A 19,049-nucleotide genomic window follows, 5' to 3' on the forward strand; every position below is an offset into this window, starting at 1 on the left:
CTTATTTTCTGATATTAAAAATTCATTTTCTAATATTACAAATTCCTGATTTAGTAATATTATAAAATATCATACATTTTTTTAATATTACAAACTGAATTTGTAATATTAGAAAATCAGTCACATTTTTTAATATTACAAAATGATTTTTAATATTAAAAAATCGTCCCTGAATACGACAAATCCATTTTCTAATATTAGAAAATCAATTTGTAATATTCAAAAATAGTTCTTTAATATTAAAAATTCAATTGAATTTTTAATATTAAAAAGTGTTTTGTGATATACGAAATCCAATTTGTCATATTAGGAAATGAATTTGTAATATTGAAAATCATTTTTTTAATATTAGAAAATGTTCATTTTGGCTTTTTTGGCTTGCCATATATCACCTTGGTTCCCTAGGTTACTCTTTTGATTGGTACTCAGCATTCCTCTACATTTTCCCTCTATGATAGGTGACTATCTATAATTTCAACGGTGTGTTTAATTTCCTTTCTAGCTAAACATAAAATGGCTTATTGTGCGTCTATCCAAAGACCTGTAATATCATAAGTCTGGGGTCTAAAATTTGTAGTCAACTTCAATATGAGAATTAAACGACTGGTTGAATTATTCAGGTAAATGCATAGAAATAAACATGAAGTATTTGATCAGAGGTCAACTATTTTAATAGGATTGCTTTTAATTCAAACCAAATGAATATGCATATTCAGTTCGGGGCAAAAGTTGTTTATAGACCCTTTTGTGCGAACGTTTGGGTAGTAGATGAGCATGCGTAGAAAATGCTCAATATACACTTCCGCGAGGAAAATTCTTTTGTTCTACCGAACTCCTAGCTCGCGGAAGTGTCTATTGAGCATGCTCACCAACTTACCACAAAAGGGTTTATTGGTTTTATTATATGTTACTGTTAATAACATGGAATTATCAAACTTGATATTGAAGAAATAACTGTAATGGGGACCTAAGTTTTTGCATGTGAACATAAACGCTGTTATATGTCAATGGAACTACTTTCCTGCGTCGATGTTCGGGATGACATCATACAGATGCTAACAGGCTTCACAAATCTATATGCTCTGACGTCTGCTAATATATCAATTCTTCGACCTTAATTGATAAAAAGAGTAGACTGAACAGATTAAAATGTAAAACTAAATCTAAATAAAATACATTTTACATGTAAAACGTGATGATAAGGTTTTGAAGACTCAAATCACAAATATTCGGTCTTAGATCCTCCGTCAGTGGCGAATGACACTGCATGCAAAGAAGAAAAAAAAAACAACTGTAAAAACCAGACGAGAAAAGTTTACCTTCATTAATTGAACCCCTTGAACCCCCCCCCCCAGAACTCTACTTTGATATATTCAGAATAACTTGTATACCTATAGCCGCCTTTAATTATATTAACATCCTCCTCTGCAAGCTCCACGTTGCGGCAGACGTTCATTTCCTCTCTCATTAACCGCTGCAGACAGGCCTTTCAAAATTTTCGAGCGTTATTCAAATCATACGTCGTTTCAATCGGTACATCCTCTGCCAATCTCAGCGTGCAATGCTCGGAATCAACCAATAAAGCGGGAATTAACATCTGCATGATGATTTTCACACTGAGGTTTCAGATAGAGCAAACTAGAGTGTGTTAAATGACATTTTGTTAATTTCCATAATTATAACAAACGTTTTTGAATCCAAGAAATGTATGAATCGCAAACAAAAACTGTATCCCCAAAAAGTCCACACCTGCTGATATATATCCCAATTGCATGTACCACTAATGCATGTACTACTCCCTAAAAGAACCTTTTTAAGTAGATCGTACCTATTGCACTGAACATTCTTTTTTGTCATCTTACAAAATCATACAGACATTTTTTTAAATTCACTGATAGTCTTTTTTTACATAAATGATATGAAAAAGGCTTTTTTATATAAATGATATGAAAAGTAATACGATTGAATTATTTTAAAAGATGTTTTGTCATACACATTTGCCTCCCAAGGGGAGATGATTGGTGGGAAAATGTTCTATAGAAATGGGAATTTTAAGGATTTTTTTCTCGATATTACAAGAAAAAGAGTTCGGTGACCCCAAATTTCTTTTTTGAAAAATGGAAAAAATATCAGTTCATGTAATTGTTCTTTATATAAAATTATAAGAAATTCTATATACGGACCACTTTTTGAAATAGATTGGGAAGTAGTAAATCCATATAGATGTTGTAAAAATTTGTCTTTATCTCGAAATCAAGTTCGATGACGTATGTTCATTAATGTCCATCAATGGTCAGCTTTAAAAAAAAATAGGAATATACACTCACTAGCAGAATTAGCACGTAGATATTAGGTACACTCACTTAAATTGGTTTGGCAAAATATCATTCCTCGGTTAGATGAACGGCCGTAGTAGTTCAATTTCAGAGAGAATGGAAGACTCAATTGCTTGAGAAAATGCTAAAGCACAAATACGTAAGATCTACGCAATACGTTTCATTCATAAAATTCTTCGACAGGTGTCATATTGCATAGTGACGTCATCAACTTCAGGATGAATGGAAAAGGAAGCTGAATTTACCGGAAGTTGTAATGAGTAAATGAAAGAAAATGTGTTTTGTAAACAAGAGTCGAGAGGAAGAGAGGACGTGACGATTTTAAGAGTGTTGCACAGGATGTAGACACTGCACTGAGTAAGTCTCAATATTCTATCTGCGGTATAATCACGATTTTCTTTGAAAGAAGAGTCAATACGGATTTAAATTTTATGTTGTGCTGGTATGAGTCATCCGCGATCGACATTATTTTTGCAGTACACAAACCAAAATGAAAATGGGGATTTGTTTTGAATTTAGTTGTTACTTCACAAATAGATTAAATAAATGTAGATGATTTCTTTGTTTGATAGATGGAACGGTGATATGTGAGGTAAGTTTAATTTCATTTTGGTGACTAAAAAAGGGGGGTTTCTTTCTACGCCATAAAACTTGCGGATGTTAAGCAATTAATTTAAAATCAGTTTTTTCTCATCGTATTTATTGTTGCTTTTCACAATACAAAATGTGTTAATGTTCACTTCAACAATTTGGACTCAAGATCCTTTCTTGTGCGTGCAAACTTGGTAAAAGGGGGAGGGACCAATTAAAAGAAGAATCATTTTTTTATTTGATTTAATAAAAACTATTTTATTCCAAGAGAAACCTCAGGTAAAAGCAATATCATTTTGAAATTTCTAACCTGTTTTCATTTATAAGCATTGACATAGTCTTTGTTAAGTATATTCATGCACAAGTTTTCTGGTAGGAAAAACCTACTCAGTGTGCATGGTACAAAATATATGTGTACATGGTAACAACCATTTATGTTTTCTCATTTGAATTTTTTGTATGTTAATTGTTATTCTAGCAGAACCCTTCAACATACAGTGAATTTTTTAACTTATTTATATACATAATGTATGCGGGGATTATGCTAGGCCTTGTCAATGTTGCAATTTGTGATTTTTCATTTGATCTGGCACCAAAAATAACCAGTTGGGGATTTTTTTTGTCGCCTAGCTTTTGTAGATAAAAATTGGCAGTAAATTTGTCAGCAACGGACATTTCCTCCAATCAAGCAATTGTACTGACAATAACCAATTTACAACTGAAACCAGTCAAAGGTAGTTAGACCAGGTGACTCTGACTGACAATTCATTTAACTAGCCATCCTTTCAAATTAATTTTTGTTGAAGGTGTCAATCAGATGTAAATATATTATTGAACCAATTGAAACTCACATCATTTGGTCAAAGGTGTACAGAATCTTGGCCATGTGCAGGTCTCAGTATTCTATTAATATTCCATGGATAGACTTCTATAGTGATGTGCATATTTTTAGGATTAAAAAAGAATACAATATATGTAAATTGATTCAATAAAACTTTCACCTTTGTAGGAGCTCAGACAGAAAAGTAGTCTTGAACTATAAATAGCCATTTTCGCTACTTTCACTTTTGTTTTGCACTCATCAAACCAACCTTTTCAGTGGAACATTTATATGTTATAATGTTAGATTTTCTTAACAAAAAGTTTGTCTTCTTGTAGTGTTATGTTTGCGCTATTTTATAAGTCATTGTTCATATCTTTTGACAAATATTAATTTGTAAAGAGGCAAAAACAAAATGCACTATATTTTAATCCTCCATGTATTGACGTACACATGCACATGTATACCTGCTCAGGGATATGCAGTGCGATACTGGTACCTGCACTTGGCTTCATACATGTACAAGGCTTACAGTGCTGTTAACCATAGGATATGTACATGTACATTCAGAAACAGATTTACCTTTATATTAAATCCAATTAGCAATGATTGGCCCATTAGGAAGTGTCTAAAACACTTTAAAATGCAAGTATTGATGAAATGAAAATGGATGTTTACACTTTTCTTATGGGCATATGATTTTTTTGGGTGTCAGTCATTATTCTGAAAATTGAATAGTCCAAAAGTCTGAAATACATGTATCACAAGTACTCTTATTAAGAGTAAATCACTAAATAATTTTTGTTATATGATATATTAGTTCACTGATTCTTTGGTTTGGAAACCCACCATTGTTTTTTTTAGAAAATTTTGTTGAATGTGTGCAATATTTCGACAGAAATGAGCAAATAATCTTTTTCCAGATTGAATCCATAAGTAATACATGTACATGTACATGAACTTGTACAAAAATTTCATAAATTATTGATATCCAGTAATGTACACAAGTATATTTTGTACATGTTAATTTCACAGGTTGACAATGGGGCATGTTCACTCCAAAAGGAAGAAGCAAAAATATAACAAAGAACTTGCAGACTATATCAATAGGAATATTCCTGGTTATGAGGGCTACCATCAGAAACACTCATTGAATCCTTCAGATGTAAATCGTTTATCACAAGTCACTGAGCCTTTTTCTAGCCAAAATCGTATAAGCACCAAGCCAAAGTGGGTGACAATGCCTATTACACATGACTCAAGGGAAAGCTCTCCCCTACTGCAAAATGTAAATAAGGGACACATTTCATATAAAGATATAAAGGTTGATGGACATCCAGCTCTCCTGAATTTGCAGAATGAACAGAATATTCGCCTTGAAAAAATGGAGGAGAGAATGAATAAAATTAGACAGCATGCAATGCAAGAAGCTGATCGACGGAAATATGCTTATTTATTCAAGGCCAAGACACGACATAGCCCAACAAAAGAACTGCTTTTGAAGACCAAAGATAAAATAATGTTAACAGCTAACATCTGTGATGATAAACATAATCAAAAATTGACTTTAGACAATAAGGACCAAGGAGAGGTAATACCTGTCAAGACAATTAACGACACACAGAAATCTGAAATGGAAGTAGAGAAATCCAACAAAGTACAGACCATGCCTGCCTTTGATCACATTAATTTGAGTAAGATATTTCACATTTTCAGTGTTTTTACTACATGTAAGTAAATGAATTGAAGGAAAATTTTTATGAATACAGTACAGCTCACAGCATAGTCTGATAAATACATGTACCTGGCATACATTGTACCTCATACCCGACATCCAATGCCTGGTATTTATTGCTTAGTGGCCCTTAATTAACAAGATCCCCATCCCCCAGCATCACCTGGATCCAATATTCAACAGGAAATGTTTAATTAACTGAACAGGTACATGTTCCTATTGGTGGTTTTACCAGTACAGTTAATTATCACACACAGGTGGCTCACCTCAGTATTTTAAAATTAGTATATAAGTAAAGTAAATTAAAAGTAAGGTTGGTTTTTTTTTTTATAATTTAAGGTTTGAAATTTTTAAGTATGTTTAACTAAAATTTCAAAAATATTTAAATTCAAAAATAGTTCTTAGGGAATTTGTAGATGTATTAGTGAATTTACTGTTTTAATCAAACATACAGGCCTTTCATTAAGAGGCACTGGCAGGTACCATAACTCTTCTATGCTACTGAAAGGTACAATGTACTTCCAGAATTTTAAATTTTCATATAGTTTTATTAAAGAAAATGATGAAAAGTACCTTCTACAAAAGAAAAGGTACCTGAATTGTAAAATGAATGAAACCCCTGAACATACATGATGATGTTTATGAAGAACTTCTTGATAAGTTTTGGCGTTTTGATGTAAAACTGAATTGTATTATTACATGTATGTGACAGTTTATATATTTATTATTGATCATTTTGAAATATTTTGAAAAATTAGTTTGTAGTTAAATTAATTATTTTGAAAATCATAATTATGAAAATATATCAAAATTTTCCCTTATTTTTCCTAAGATCTAAGAACTGAACTGTTGTTACTGTCTGCGGACTACCTGCTTTACCTCTGAAGTAGTCCTGTTGATCATCAAAGTAAAGAAGTTATTGTCAAACCCTAGCACATGTCAATTATAACCATATTTTCTCAGTTATTTTCATTGCAGTGTGTAATGACCATTTATTAGTTGTAAAGCAGTCAAACTCCTATGCAGTTTGGGTCCTGGATATTGTCATCTGGTAGATATGGCCTCCCATTTTTTCAATACATGTAATAAATGATTTAAAATAAATAGCTTCCTTGCCAATGAAAAAAAAACTGTTGTCATTTTTCATTCCTTTTATTTATATAAATCATTTAAAAAGTCCTTTTAAAGTAGAAATAGAAAATACATGTACACATGTACATGTATTTCAGTTTCATCAGTCTAATTGCTTATTTCATATCAGTAACAAATTATATTAATTTTTATACACATAATTATGTGTTTTCAAGCACTAATTAAAAGGCAGTTTTTACCCTATAGGTAAATTACTTTTTCTACTATTACCTATCCTGGGCGATAGGTAAATTTTATTAGATTGATTGATTGTTGGGGTTTAACGGCCGAGCAGCAATATTTCAGCTATATTCAGACAAATTTTACCAGAAAAACAAGAATATATTTATCAATTAGTGAGTTGTATTACAAATAACAGAATCAGTTTCAAAGGATTCTTACCTGGCATACCAGGTATTGGAGGTATGCCAGGTATTTATCAGACTATGCTGTGAGCTGTACTGTAGGTGGAAAAGAAACCATAGCTCTGGCACAGGAGCTTGCTCCCACTAACAAATAAGAGGGTGGTCCCAGATTTATGGTTGTCTCACTTCAACTCATTTTTAGCTCCTCATGGCTTGTGCCATCACTTGGCGTCTGTCGATGTCGTCGTTGTGGACAAATTTTCAAAAATCTTCTCCTCTGAATCTACTAGACTGACAGGTTTTAAACTTAGCATGATTGTTCCTTAGGGTGTTCTGCACAAATGACCGTTGGGGTTTTTGATCCATGAAAAAAACGTGGCCACCGTTACTAAAAATAGAACATAGGTGTCAGATGGAAGTTTTTTTGCAAATAACTCAAAAACCATTGCCATCAGCAAATTTCTGGCTTAGTAACATTGTTCAGCATCATGAGATGGACCTATTCCGAAATTTTCAAAATGATTCGTCAACTGATGTAGGAGTTCAGCCCCTGAAACAGTTTTTTTTTGCATTTTTCACATGTGCAACTTAGAAAATCTTCTCAAAATCCATTGCGCAGAATTCAGTGAAAGTTGGCATATATGTTCCTTAGGGTATCCCACACAAAATTTCTGGTTGGACAAAATTGTTAAGCATCATGAGTAGGACGTATACCAAAATTTTCAAAACCATACATTGACTGATGTAGGAGTTACAGCCCCTGAAACAGTTTTTTGTTGTTTTTTTTTTTCACATGTACAACTTTGAAAATCTTGTCTAAAACCATTTAAGATCATTGAATGAAAATAAGCATAATAGTTCTTTAGTGTATTGTGCTCAAAATGACTGTTGTGATTTTTAATCTGTGAATAGATACGGCTGCCTATTCTAAAAATGGTTCAGGTCATGAAAATGCTATGAAAAGCATTTCCTGCATTTGACAATTCAGTGGATTTTAACTTACCCTGTCTCATTCCTCCAGTTTTTCAAATAAGCAAATGGTTAACCAGTTTTTAAAATAAAATCAAACATATTACTAATTACTGCTGAGCAATCATTTGACAATGATGAATCTAATAAATAAACCCTAGTACTCCATTAAAACAATGATTTGTCCGTCCATACATATTTTGTTGCAATAACTTCCACTCCCAATGAATTTATTTCAGATTTGATTAATGGCTTAAAGCCATTGGCTTTATATAATTGAAATTTATATATTATAAGCAATTCAGTTGCTGTCCAATATCAATGTTTGGTTTCTTTGGCCTCTCCCATTTTTTGCTTCATAAAATGAGTGGAGGTACAATGTATACCTAGAACAACAGTACATGCAACCACCATGTTTGATTAGTGGTTCATGTACATGTATTTAGTAATATTATTTGGCTATTTGAAGATTCAACATGTATATGTATCTTTATTTAAATAAAATTTCTTTCATTTTAGATGATCCAAAATCAGTTCTACTCCTGCCATTTTTGTTGCCGATATTTCTGCTGCTTTATATGGTTCGAACCATAGCACAGTCTGAAAAATGGAAAAAGGACAAGCCAAAACAGAATTAGATTGACAAGAAAAAATGCCATACTGCATGCAATTGAACAAACATGCCTTATTGCTGAGAACTAAGGAACAAATGGTGATTTCATATATGGCTGACTATTGCATGTACATGTGTGTGTAGTTATAATAGGGCATTTAAATGTGTGCATTAAAAGCTGTATTTTTTAGATATACTGTACAAACATGCATATAGTATGAGTGGGTATGACCAGAGCATACTAATATCTTGATTACATGTTGTTGAATATTTGAAAATTTAGAGATTTTGTTACTCAAATGAGATTTAAAAGTATAAACGCAGGTTATATGCTGGTCTAGAAAAAGGTGAGTCAAGAAACATAGTATCAAGCAGCATGTATTTTAATTTTGTTTTTAAACTTAAATGTTAACTACATAATCTAAACTGCTTTGTACAGTTTGTGTTGTTAAATTGTTTTATTTGTGTATTGCAGTTACATGTATGTTACAGTGTACACAGTACATTCTTTATGTACATGTAGATGATTTCTTATTTTTCTGATAAATTTTATGGCAACTTTCTGTTAATAGACAAAGCAGAGGAAATTTCTATAAGTAGCGAACAGGTTTAATGTTACACCTGTGATTGGAGAGCATGATTTCAATCACACAATTATATTGTCCTTCACCAAGGATTGGACCCTAGACTTTTTGGTAACAAGCCAGTGACAAACTTATTCAGCTTAAAAATTAATCCTTTAGCCAACTCAATTACAGTCCCTGAACCGATCCACGCAATGATTTGACAGATCAATGACCGTTGACTGATTGATCGCTGACGGATAGATGACCGGTGACCAATCTGATCGCAGTTTTGTTATATAAAATGATGTGATATCTGTTCAAAATAAAATAAATGTAAAATAAAAGTATAAATTGATATTTAAATCTATTACATTATGTAAATATGTGTAAAATTGACAAAGAAAACAAGAAAAACCATACAATACAGTGACCACTCTGTGGTCATGTGATGCGATCACCGGTTTAATGGATCGGTTTGACGGATTGGAAACTGATCGGTGATCGATGACCGATCGCAATTTTTGTTGCACGGATCTGTTCAGGTACTGTAACTGGCTACATAAATCTCACTACCTACTGCAACACAGGTAGGTAGTTTATTTCATTGCAATATTTTAATTACACACCAGCACCGTGTTGGCGTTATTTTCATATTAACTTATTTTCATAATCTGTATTCACAAGTATTTGGAAGTTTTCGTGAACAAGTCGAACCTCACATTTTTGCTGTTTAGTATAAATTTCAAGTGTTTACTTCAAGTTGATATTATGATATCCCATAAAAATTACCTGTGTTTTTTTAAGTTTTTGTCTTGCCTGCTACATAAGTCCTAGAAGGCAAGTCTGAGGTATTGTTTTATTGTTGGAATTTTACTTAATGAATCTCAATTAACTGGTTTCAAACTTTTTTCAGAAAACTGAAAGTGATGTTGTATTGTAAGTCATTCAAATTAATATTTCAGTTTTGTGTTTATTATAACTTGTATGTGTATTTTTATGTACTTGAAGGGTGCATTATTTTTAGTAGTTTTTCTTGTTATGTGTGTTTGTTAATGATAAAGGTGCCATCTTGTTTTACAATCCATGACACAAAAATATGATTGTTTTTCTTTCTACTTCATTTATGTTTGTATAATTGTATAAAACATGAAGTTAATGAAAAGTGTCTGAGTATTCCTTACTTTTTTGTGTTTTTTTAGTTGTCTCCCTTTACTTATGGAACGGGAAGATAACTTGATTGTAGAAAAACTGGAAGGGGGATTCATCTTTCTAGAAAATCCCTTAGTTATGTTCATGTACATGTATATTTACATGCAAAAAAGTGCAATATTTTTTTACTAATATACTCATTTTTGTGCAATTTGTTCTTTTAACTATATCCATGTAATTTTTCTTGTTTTTTACCTCTTTTTTGTCAAAATGTATATGTATACTTAACAGTACTGCAAATGTATAGTTTGTTGTAAAAAATCACTATGCTTCATTTTTCATTATAATGCTCAGAGACCTGCTTCAATACTTTAAAAATATATTTTTTATTATTTCAATATACAAATCACAATACGTATTATATTTCTTAAGAACAAATACAGATAAGATTTGAATATATTTTTTTTTAATTATTTTTTTTTTAAAGAATTCTTCTGACAGCTGTGTTGTTGTCTAGCCAGTCTGTTTTATATTGAAACTTGTTTCCCATTGTATAATGATTACTCCATAAGTGTAAGTTTTTGTATGAATCAGACAAAATTGGAAATATCAGAAACATGCATGTAAAAAAAACCGCCAATTTGACAATATAATTTTACTCAAAGATGCTTTCTCTATTTGAAAAGACCATTGTTAGATCTCTGCCACACTTGATTTGCTCAGAATTTTTTCACTAATATTTGAAATTCAGGTTTTTTTTATAGAGTTATCTGCCCATGAAATGGTAATTTTCAGTGGATTTCAATTAAATTTTAACTCAATATACCAGTATGATATGGAAAATCTTGTCTCTTTCCTTTGATTCTGATGGTGCAAATAGTCAAATTTAACTTCCAAAATGGTGGCTATTTCATACCATGTTTCATCCACTGCCTGATTCTTACACACTTTCCTTGGTGGCTTATTTAAATTTATGTTTAAGTCCCTAATATTGTTAGTGACTTCTTGCACTTGTAATTTCAGTACTTTACATTTTCATATGATTTGCATAATTTTATATTACTACACCACTATATGCTGCTGATTGGTGCTGTAAAACTGTCAATTCTAGCTTCATACAAGATTTAAATGTACATTTGTACCTCTTAAATATCAACACGTGTTCTACATGTATTTTTGTTTGTATGAGAACAGGACGTTTACCTTAAAAGATGAAATGATCGGTTAGCATCTATCTATCTATCTATCTATCTATCTATCTATATATTGAGAGAAACTTGTGGAATGAAAACATTACCCTCACTTCCTGATAACCAATTGTATTGATTGAGAAACATTTGGGTCATCACAAAAACGAAAGAGTACTCATATCAAGGGAACAAAGATTCTAGTGGAAGTTACCCCGATTTTAGAGCATATCACATTTGTGCCGTTTCGGATGTTGAAAGGATGCAAACATCAGTGGCATATAATATTTGATGATAAGTGACTTTGAAGACGTCAGTCGCTGATTTTTAAATGAAATTTTTACTTACTGTCTTGTACTTTAACTATTTTTAAGGATGGACAAAATTTGTCAAGTCATCTGCAGTCAATGTGCAAAAAAAAATTTGATCACAGGGTACAATTGACAATTGACTATATAGATCATAAACATTATCAGGGCCATGATATATATATATATATATTGGGGCCCTGATAATATTTATTACCTATATAATCATTGCCAGTTGTTTAATCTGGTTTTCAAGTCAATATCATTAATTTTTGAAATTATCTACATGAAGCTTGTCAACAAGTTCAAATTCTCAATGAATGTCAGTTAACTTAATATTTTTTTATGTCTACCACATAAATGGACGCCTACCAAGTACTTTCTTCGAATATTTACAGAGTGCTTAATTAAATAACACTGCTAAAATTGGCTTTATTCCATTTTCATTTCCATTTCTCTTGTATGTTTATCATTTATCAATATGAGTCTATTTATATTGGAATACATCCTTCTTTGCATTTTGCATATGCAGTGAAATCTGTCAAATCCCTGCAATGATTTAAAAAAAAACACTTGTCTAAGACTTGAATACTTTAAACAGTAATTCTCCCATTCTAAGCTGGAGAAAAAAAAATACATACATCTTTTTGATCACCTGGCGGTGATAAGATTTCTATGAGAGTATTCCCACCATTTTATATTTTTGAGTTTTCTACAGATTTCACTGGAGAAAACAATTCTCCTTCAGTCTATTTCTGATTTAAATTATTTCTCCACTCTCATGGTACAATTAAAATTTTATCATGCTCACTATAGCTCGCATTTTTAATTTCACCATCTCAAGTGGAGAAATAATTTGATTCACTCATTACTAAAGGAGAATCTGCATTTCTCCCTAAGATGGTGTTTACTTGCATAGCAAAGCTCTTAAGGCTTTTCCTGAAAATTATAGCAATGTGCTTATAGTGCATTACAATTAAATCTAATTTCAGGTATATGTAGCTCAGTGTTAATATTATTCTAGTAGAAAGCAAAGCACTATAGTGGTATAGGACTACTTTTAACCTATTTGGATTTGGCCAGTTTCACTGCATCTCTCTTATGTTTTCATGAAATACCTCATTAAGCTATAGCCAATGTTGTACTGGAGTACAACAATGGTTTACTAAGGGAGATAATCACCTGAATGAGATGGACTTGCCTCCCTTTGTACCCAATACCCTTGTGTTATAAAATTGACATGCATACCCAGACTCAGAATGTAGATTTTAAAATTTTATTCCAGGAAAATTGTTTTTACTGCTGAACAGATTATTCACCCTTTCTGGATTTCTGGATCCACCCCTGTATGGTTGAGCTCCCTTTAAAATTATTACTATAGTACCTTTTTTTATGACATGTAATTCTTGTAAAGTGTATTGGTTTAATTTGTTTTTATATGTTTGCAAAAAAAAAAAATAAGCACAAGAAAACTGTAATGTTATTTTTGTATGATTACAATTTTCTCCTACAAATTTCGATTTTGATTGTTGTATGATTGTGGGAGAATTGTGAGGAATGATGAAAGGTCATATGGATTTCTTCTGTAGTAAATTAAACAAGTCAGGTTGATGTAGTTTGGGACAGACAGAAAAACTTCATAGCATGCTTCTTATTGCAAAAAAAAGATGGGCATAATATTGGGGTAGCTTTAGGATGGTCATGCATTACATTCACTGTTTCTGCTTCAACATGTTATTTTCTTACCTGTAAGGAAAACTACTTTGATATCAGTAAGTCTCTTAAAGCACCATTTTAAGTGTAAATATTTGTAAGAATCAGGCAAAATGGAAAAATGAGAAACTTGCATGTCAAAACCCAACAAACAGGATAATATAATTTTACTCAAAGATGATTTCTCTATTTGAAAAGACCACTATTTGATCTGTGCATCACTGGATTTGTTAAGAAATTTTCTGTAGAATGTTAGAAAAATGATGTTTTTGACAGAGTTATCTGCCCTTCAAATGTTCATTTTCAGTGAAATTATAACTCAATTTACCAATATGATATGGAATATCTTGTCTTTTTTTTTCTTGATTTTAATGGTGAAAATAGTTAAATTAAACTTTTGAAATGGTGGATTTTTTTTCATACCATGTTTCACCAACTGCCTGATTCTTACAGAGACTGATACTTGAATTTTATGAAAACAGAATTCTCAAATCTGAGTATACTTATTTCTCAAGTGGTTTAGTTTGAATCAATTTCCAAGATGCAAATAATTTTTTTAAAATATTTTCTCAATCTGTATTTTATTAGACCAATAATCCAAGACAGAGGAGAAAATGGGATGATCAGGTTTCATGAAAAACTTAATTAACTAGTACTCTTTGTCCTTGTATTATCCATTATATACAAGTAATTGCTCAGAACATGTTTAGAAATCCATGTTTTTTTAAATACATGTACAAGTTTTTTTTTTTGAATAGATCTTAGAGGTTGGTGGACTTGTATTACTACTGGTACTTAGTTAAATGTATATTGGTTTTCAAATAGACTGGAATTTAATTGAGCTAGTGGGTAAAACTTAAAAGGGTTGTTTTGTTTAAGAAGTAGAAGTCAATAAGGGTTTTGTTTCTTAAAATTGACTTTGAAATACATATTCATTGTAGCCATATAATTTAAGGTTAAATAATATAGACACTTTAGAAATAAAGTTAAGAAAAATGAAGAAAATGTTCTTTATGGGGACATGCATAATACTGAGTTATCTCCCATCTACTGGAGCTTGTATTTCACAACTGTTTATAATCAATCAAAGGGCTAAAATAACTTATTTTTCCAGAAAAATAGTTCTGCTTGAAATGCTTTAAAATGTGTGTAATTACTATGAATACCTAAGCTGTCAGATGTCAAAGAACTTATTTTTGCAACAAATAAAAGTTCTTTAAAGGGAGAAAAAATATGTATGCTGCAAACAGGAAGTAATTGAGAAGTAAGAATTAATATTTTTTCAGTTTATAGAATATTGTAGTCCTGGAACTGTAATCAGGCAGTTGGAGGTATGTGCATATGGATCAAAATAAATCATATATTTGATAAAATTTAGTGTTTTTATTAATTTTCTGTCTAGGTGTCTTATAGTAATTGCTTCATTGGTTCATTCCAGAAAAAAAAAATTGTGCTTCATAATTTTGTAACCAGTTGTTGAAGGCAATTAAAACTTGGCTTGTTAGTGGCTACTGTTGTTGATATTCAAACCTGTAGGTCAATGGTCAATATTAATATGGGGTTGCTCACTACCAATAAAAATCCTCACTTTCGTACATAGGTCAAAGTTCAAGGTCAGAAACAAAAGCAACTATGTTGGTGTTTTGAATTTTTTTGTAACCCCAAACCCTTTCAGAATAAAGACTTGATACTGTACTCAGCATGTGTGTCAATGGTTATGTGAAGGTCCGTCATAATTTAGTAGCAGTCTTATTAAAAATCAGACAGGTGGTGATTCATGCATGTCAAAAACGCACCAAATTCGGTTTGATTTGGTTGATTTTAGTGGGAGTTCTTCAAAAGTACAGATCTGAATAAAGAATTGACTATATTGTTACTCAAAAGTATAATATATATATACAAAGACATACCATTTGTTCTGTGGGTTATTACACCATGAATCACCTCAACATTAGGCAGTGTCTGAATTTTATATGGACTAGTACTTAATACCAAGGCCTGTAGATCAAGGGTGATGTGAAGAATTATAACTACACTGGTATACCCTATGTCAGAGTATTAAGAAATGTTTCTGCACTCTATTGCAACTGCAACGTTGTAAATTAAGATTTGAAATTTTGATGTGCGTGTTAAATTCTCGATTAGTGCCAGTCTAGCATACGATATGTTGTGATTAATGCCTAAATCGGAGCATATCAAGATTTGTAACTTGTGCCATAAATTAAGACCCTTATGATGTAAGAAGTGTAAATTCCGTACGTCCGTACACTAAGGATGTCTCTGGAGTTAAATAAACAGGGATAAGTCCTACTCTTTGTCCACTAGCTTTTCAGTGCTTCCTTTTTACTTCAGTATTTCCCGTTGAACATATTACTTTGCCATGTTTAATGCTTATCTTTCGACAGGTGTAATTGGTATTCTAGAGATTTATTTCTATAACAAAAAAAATTAAAATAAAATAAATAAATTTATAGTCAAAATGAACGTATCTGATGAAAACATGTCAGCTGAAAATAAAATGCCAGAATGATTCGTCCTCCGGTATAACTTTTCATATGGAATTAGATTTTCAGTCAGGAGATGTTGGTCATTAATGTGTCTATATACCGTTATATTACACTTTAGTTTGATTCTGAAGAATTGTCATACATCGTTCTATTACTGTGGATTATTATAATATTCCTATTGTTGTCGGGGTCCTTCAGATCTTACTTAAGTAGTAGTCTTTGTAAGAAGCATGCAATATGTGATACCCCCTAAAAAAGCCACACATTTTTTTATTTTTGTTATAAAGTTGTTTTTTATGTCTGTATGTATAATTATTCACTCCAATCTGTCTGCTCGTATAATCCACATTAAAAATCCAAAAGTTTCTATTGTATGTTAGTGTCAATTACACAGTTAAATTATCCCTTAATTTTGAATTCTACAATGCATTCTATATATTTTTATCTCCCCCCCCCAAAAAAAACAAGAGTTATAAGAATAGTCGTATTAATTTCTATTTACTATACTTTAAACGAAATATCAGAAATAAAAATATGTAAGCTTTCCAACCATGAATCACATTTTTCATGATTCTTATCTGGAGTGTTACTTAAAGGTGTGTTTACACTTGGAGATCTCTGAAAATACATGTATGTACTATTTTGAATACGCTGGTGCATGTGTTACGATTCACCATATCTTTTTTATTGATATTAATTATTCTCCTTTTGCAAGTAAAGAAGTATATGAACATAACTATTTTATTACAAAAAAATAAGTCACCATTGGTACATAGAGTTTTTAATACAAATACATGAAATATAAATCATCAAATTAAATGTGTTTATATAATCATGCTAAAATAATCATTGACTATGTAGTACACAATGTACTGGTCAGAGAGTACTGTAGACCTCGCCATTTTAAAGACAAAAGCAATTTTTGTCAATCTGTTCACCAAAATTTAATTTCTCAATGAGAATTATATTGTTGTATTGTAACTCACTTTTGATAGCGAAATATCCAGCAATCCGATAGACGTTAATCATTAAATTTGAACATGAACTTGTTTCACAGGAGAGGGTAAAAAATCGGCAAATCTTGCAGTAATTTTGTATTTAATAACCAACATTTCAATAATTCACAAATCATATTTCCTTCATGATTTCATTACAATTTTCTACTTAATATTTATTGATTTATCTACCTTTATTATTTATTTCTTTTTTTTGGTTAAAAATACAATTAAAATAAATATACCTAAGTATTAAAGCCCACCAATTTGGACGGTCCATGAGAGACCTGACAGGGTTGTCAAGGACGTTAAAAAACCCTTAGTACTATATCTTCTGCAGTCTACACGTTGACGTACTCCCAAACGGTTTGAGTGGATAAACGCTCTCGGACCTACGTGGGGTCTGGGACGGTAGGCTAGAGCGTCAACAGAACAGCCCAGCCGCTAGTTGGACATAATTGAGTTCTTCGGTCGGGTATCCCGAAGGCTGGGCTCCGCTACCTCCAACTTCTAATAGACATTAACTAACATAATCCCTGTTTATGCATTGCTATAAAAGTGTATACACTATTGAGAACATCTATACTTTTACAGTTCATCAGCCAAGTCAATGATTTCCTTCATTGGACGTTTCTTGTTTGTTCTCCCGGAAAATTACCTACAGCTTTCCGTCATCCAATCCAGAGTTTACACACGAATATGTGACTTCCTAATTTTTTGACAGATCAGATAATTTTTCTTTCAGAGTAATTGGAGCGAATTAAAATGTAAAAGAAGAGCAATTAGGGTATATATGACACTGTTTACAATGCAGCAGATATTCGTTGCTGCAAAAAAGGGCGATCTTGCTTTCTTTAAGACTCAAAAGGTCGAAGAAGACGCAACTGACGACGACGGGGCGAATTGTTTACATTACGCGGCTAGGGGCGGGCACTTAGAACTTGCCAAATATTTAACAGAAACTCTAAATTTTGATTTGTCAAAGAAAACAAAGTACGGATCTACTATTTTCCACGATGCTGCTGCGACCGGTAGTTTAGATGTCATAAAATGGCTGTGGTCAAAAACAGAATTAAATGTTGATGAAGGTGATAATGAAGGTGCCACACCCCTCCATGTAGCTGCCCTTTATGGACAAGTTCTTGTTGTTCATTGGATCATTGACAATACCAGTTGTGAACTGTTATCAAAGACTGAGAATGGAGCATTGTGTTTACATTTTGCTGTTGTTAGTGGTAATTTGAAAGTCACAAAACTCATTTTAACAGAAATTCCTCGGTAAGCTAAAATTGAAGTATATCATTGTATATGTAGTCACTAGTACAATGTACATTTACTATTGTTTAATTACATGTATACGTCTATGATCTATATTGTACATGTGTATGTCTGTATTGACTTTGAGTATTTATTGCAATAAAAGTGAATTTGAATTGAATTCACCATTGAAATAAAAGAATATTGTACAGCGTACAAAAAAAAATTTACATGTACCTGGAATGTATATGAAAAATATCATTGAAAAGATATACATAAACAAAATGTACACATGTTCAGTGTTTGATTTAATACATGTATTTTAAATCCTTTTTTCATTGCCCAACACCTGTACAGGTAAACAGGGTGCATGGTTAGAAAAGGGACATTTTACGAAGAAATTTCTTATTCAAAAGGGCGCTTACATAAAGTAATAACTGACAAAAAGCCATTTATTACAATAATACAATGTACATGTACCTATAAAAGTGTACATTTTAATACATACAACATGTAAGAGTACATAAGAAAGATGAAAATTTAAAGCAAGTATTGATTATAATGTTAAGCTAGAAATACTTGAATAAAGTTACATGTACATTTATAAAGTATTAAAACTTAAAAAGTCCTGTAAATAACTACATGTACATGCACATCACATGTGTATATACATTGTACTACACACATACATGTAAACTACTATTGCATATACATTCATTATACATGTACATTATAAAACACTTAATTTTCTTTGCTTTGTCTTTTAAAAATTACAGTAGTTTTCTCAGTCACTTCTCTAAAAACAGA

At 31.6% G+C, this 19,049-nt stretch overlaps 2 protein-coding genes across 4 annotated transcripts in view; both read left to right on the top strand.

Moving 5' to 3' along the window:
• Positions 1–2,619: 2,619 nt before the first annotated feature.
• LOC148601245 (uncharacterized) lies at positions 2,620–11,497 on the top strand. 2 transcript variants are annotated; one of them, XM_088554177.1, is made up of 3 exons: positions 2,620–2,928; positions 4,783–5,441; positions 8,467–11,497. In XM_088554177.1, exons 2-3 carry the CDS (start codon positions 4,790–4,792, stop codon positions 8,583–8,585), a joined length of 771 nt encoding a protein of 256 aa, XP_088410303.1. In that variant the 5' UTR covers positions 2,620–2,928; positions 4,783–4,789; the 3' UTR covers positions 8,586–11,497. The 2 variants fall into 2 exon arrangements, with proteins under 2 accessions (XP_088410303.1, XP_088410302.1); XM_088554176.1 differs by having other exon boundaries at positions 2,620–2,693.
• A 6,164-nt stretch (positions 11,498–17,661) lies between these two features.
• The window catches only part of LOC148601246 (uncharacterized), a 40,159-nt gene continuing 38,771 nt past the window's right edge, over positions 17,662–19,049 (top strand). The window contains exon 1 of one of the 2 annotated variants that reach the window (XM_088556691.1): positions 17,662–18,263. In XM_088556691.1, coding sequence (XP_088412817.1) covers positions 17,779–18,263 — 485 coding nt within the window. In that variant the 5' untranslated portion in view covers positions 17,662–17,778. The remainder of the gene's footprint in view (positions 18,264–19,049) is intronic. The other variant, XM_088556692.1, reaches the window with a different exon arrangement.

Source organism: Perna viridis, chromosome 12, assembly GCF_037379345.1.
Source record: "Perna viridis isolate PV_CMFRI_1.1 ecotype Kerala chromosome 12, ASM3737934v1, whole genome shotgun sequence".
NCBI lineage: Eukaryota > Metazoa > Mollusca > Bivalvia > Mytilida > Mytilidae > Perna > Perna viridis.

Excerpts from the sequence above, each read along its gene's own strand:
- LOC148601245 (XM_088554177.1), top strand. The coding sequence starts at position 4,790 with ATGGGGCATGTTCACTCCAAAAGGAAGAAGCAAAAATATAACAAAGAA. Across the intron at positions 5,442-8,466 it reads CTTTGATCACATTAATTTGA|ATGATCCAAAATCAGTTCTA; the intron begins GTAAGATATTTC and ends CTTTCATTTTAG.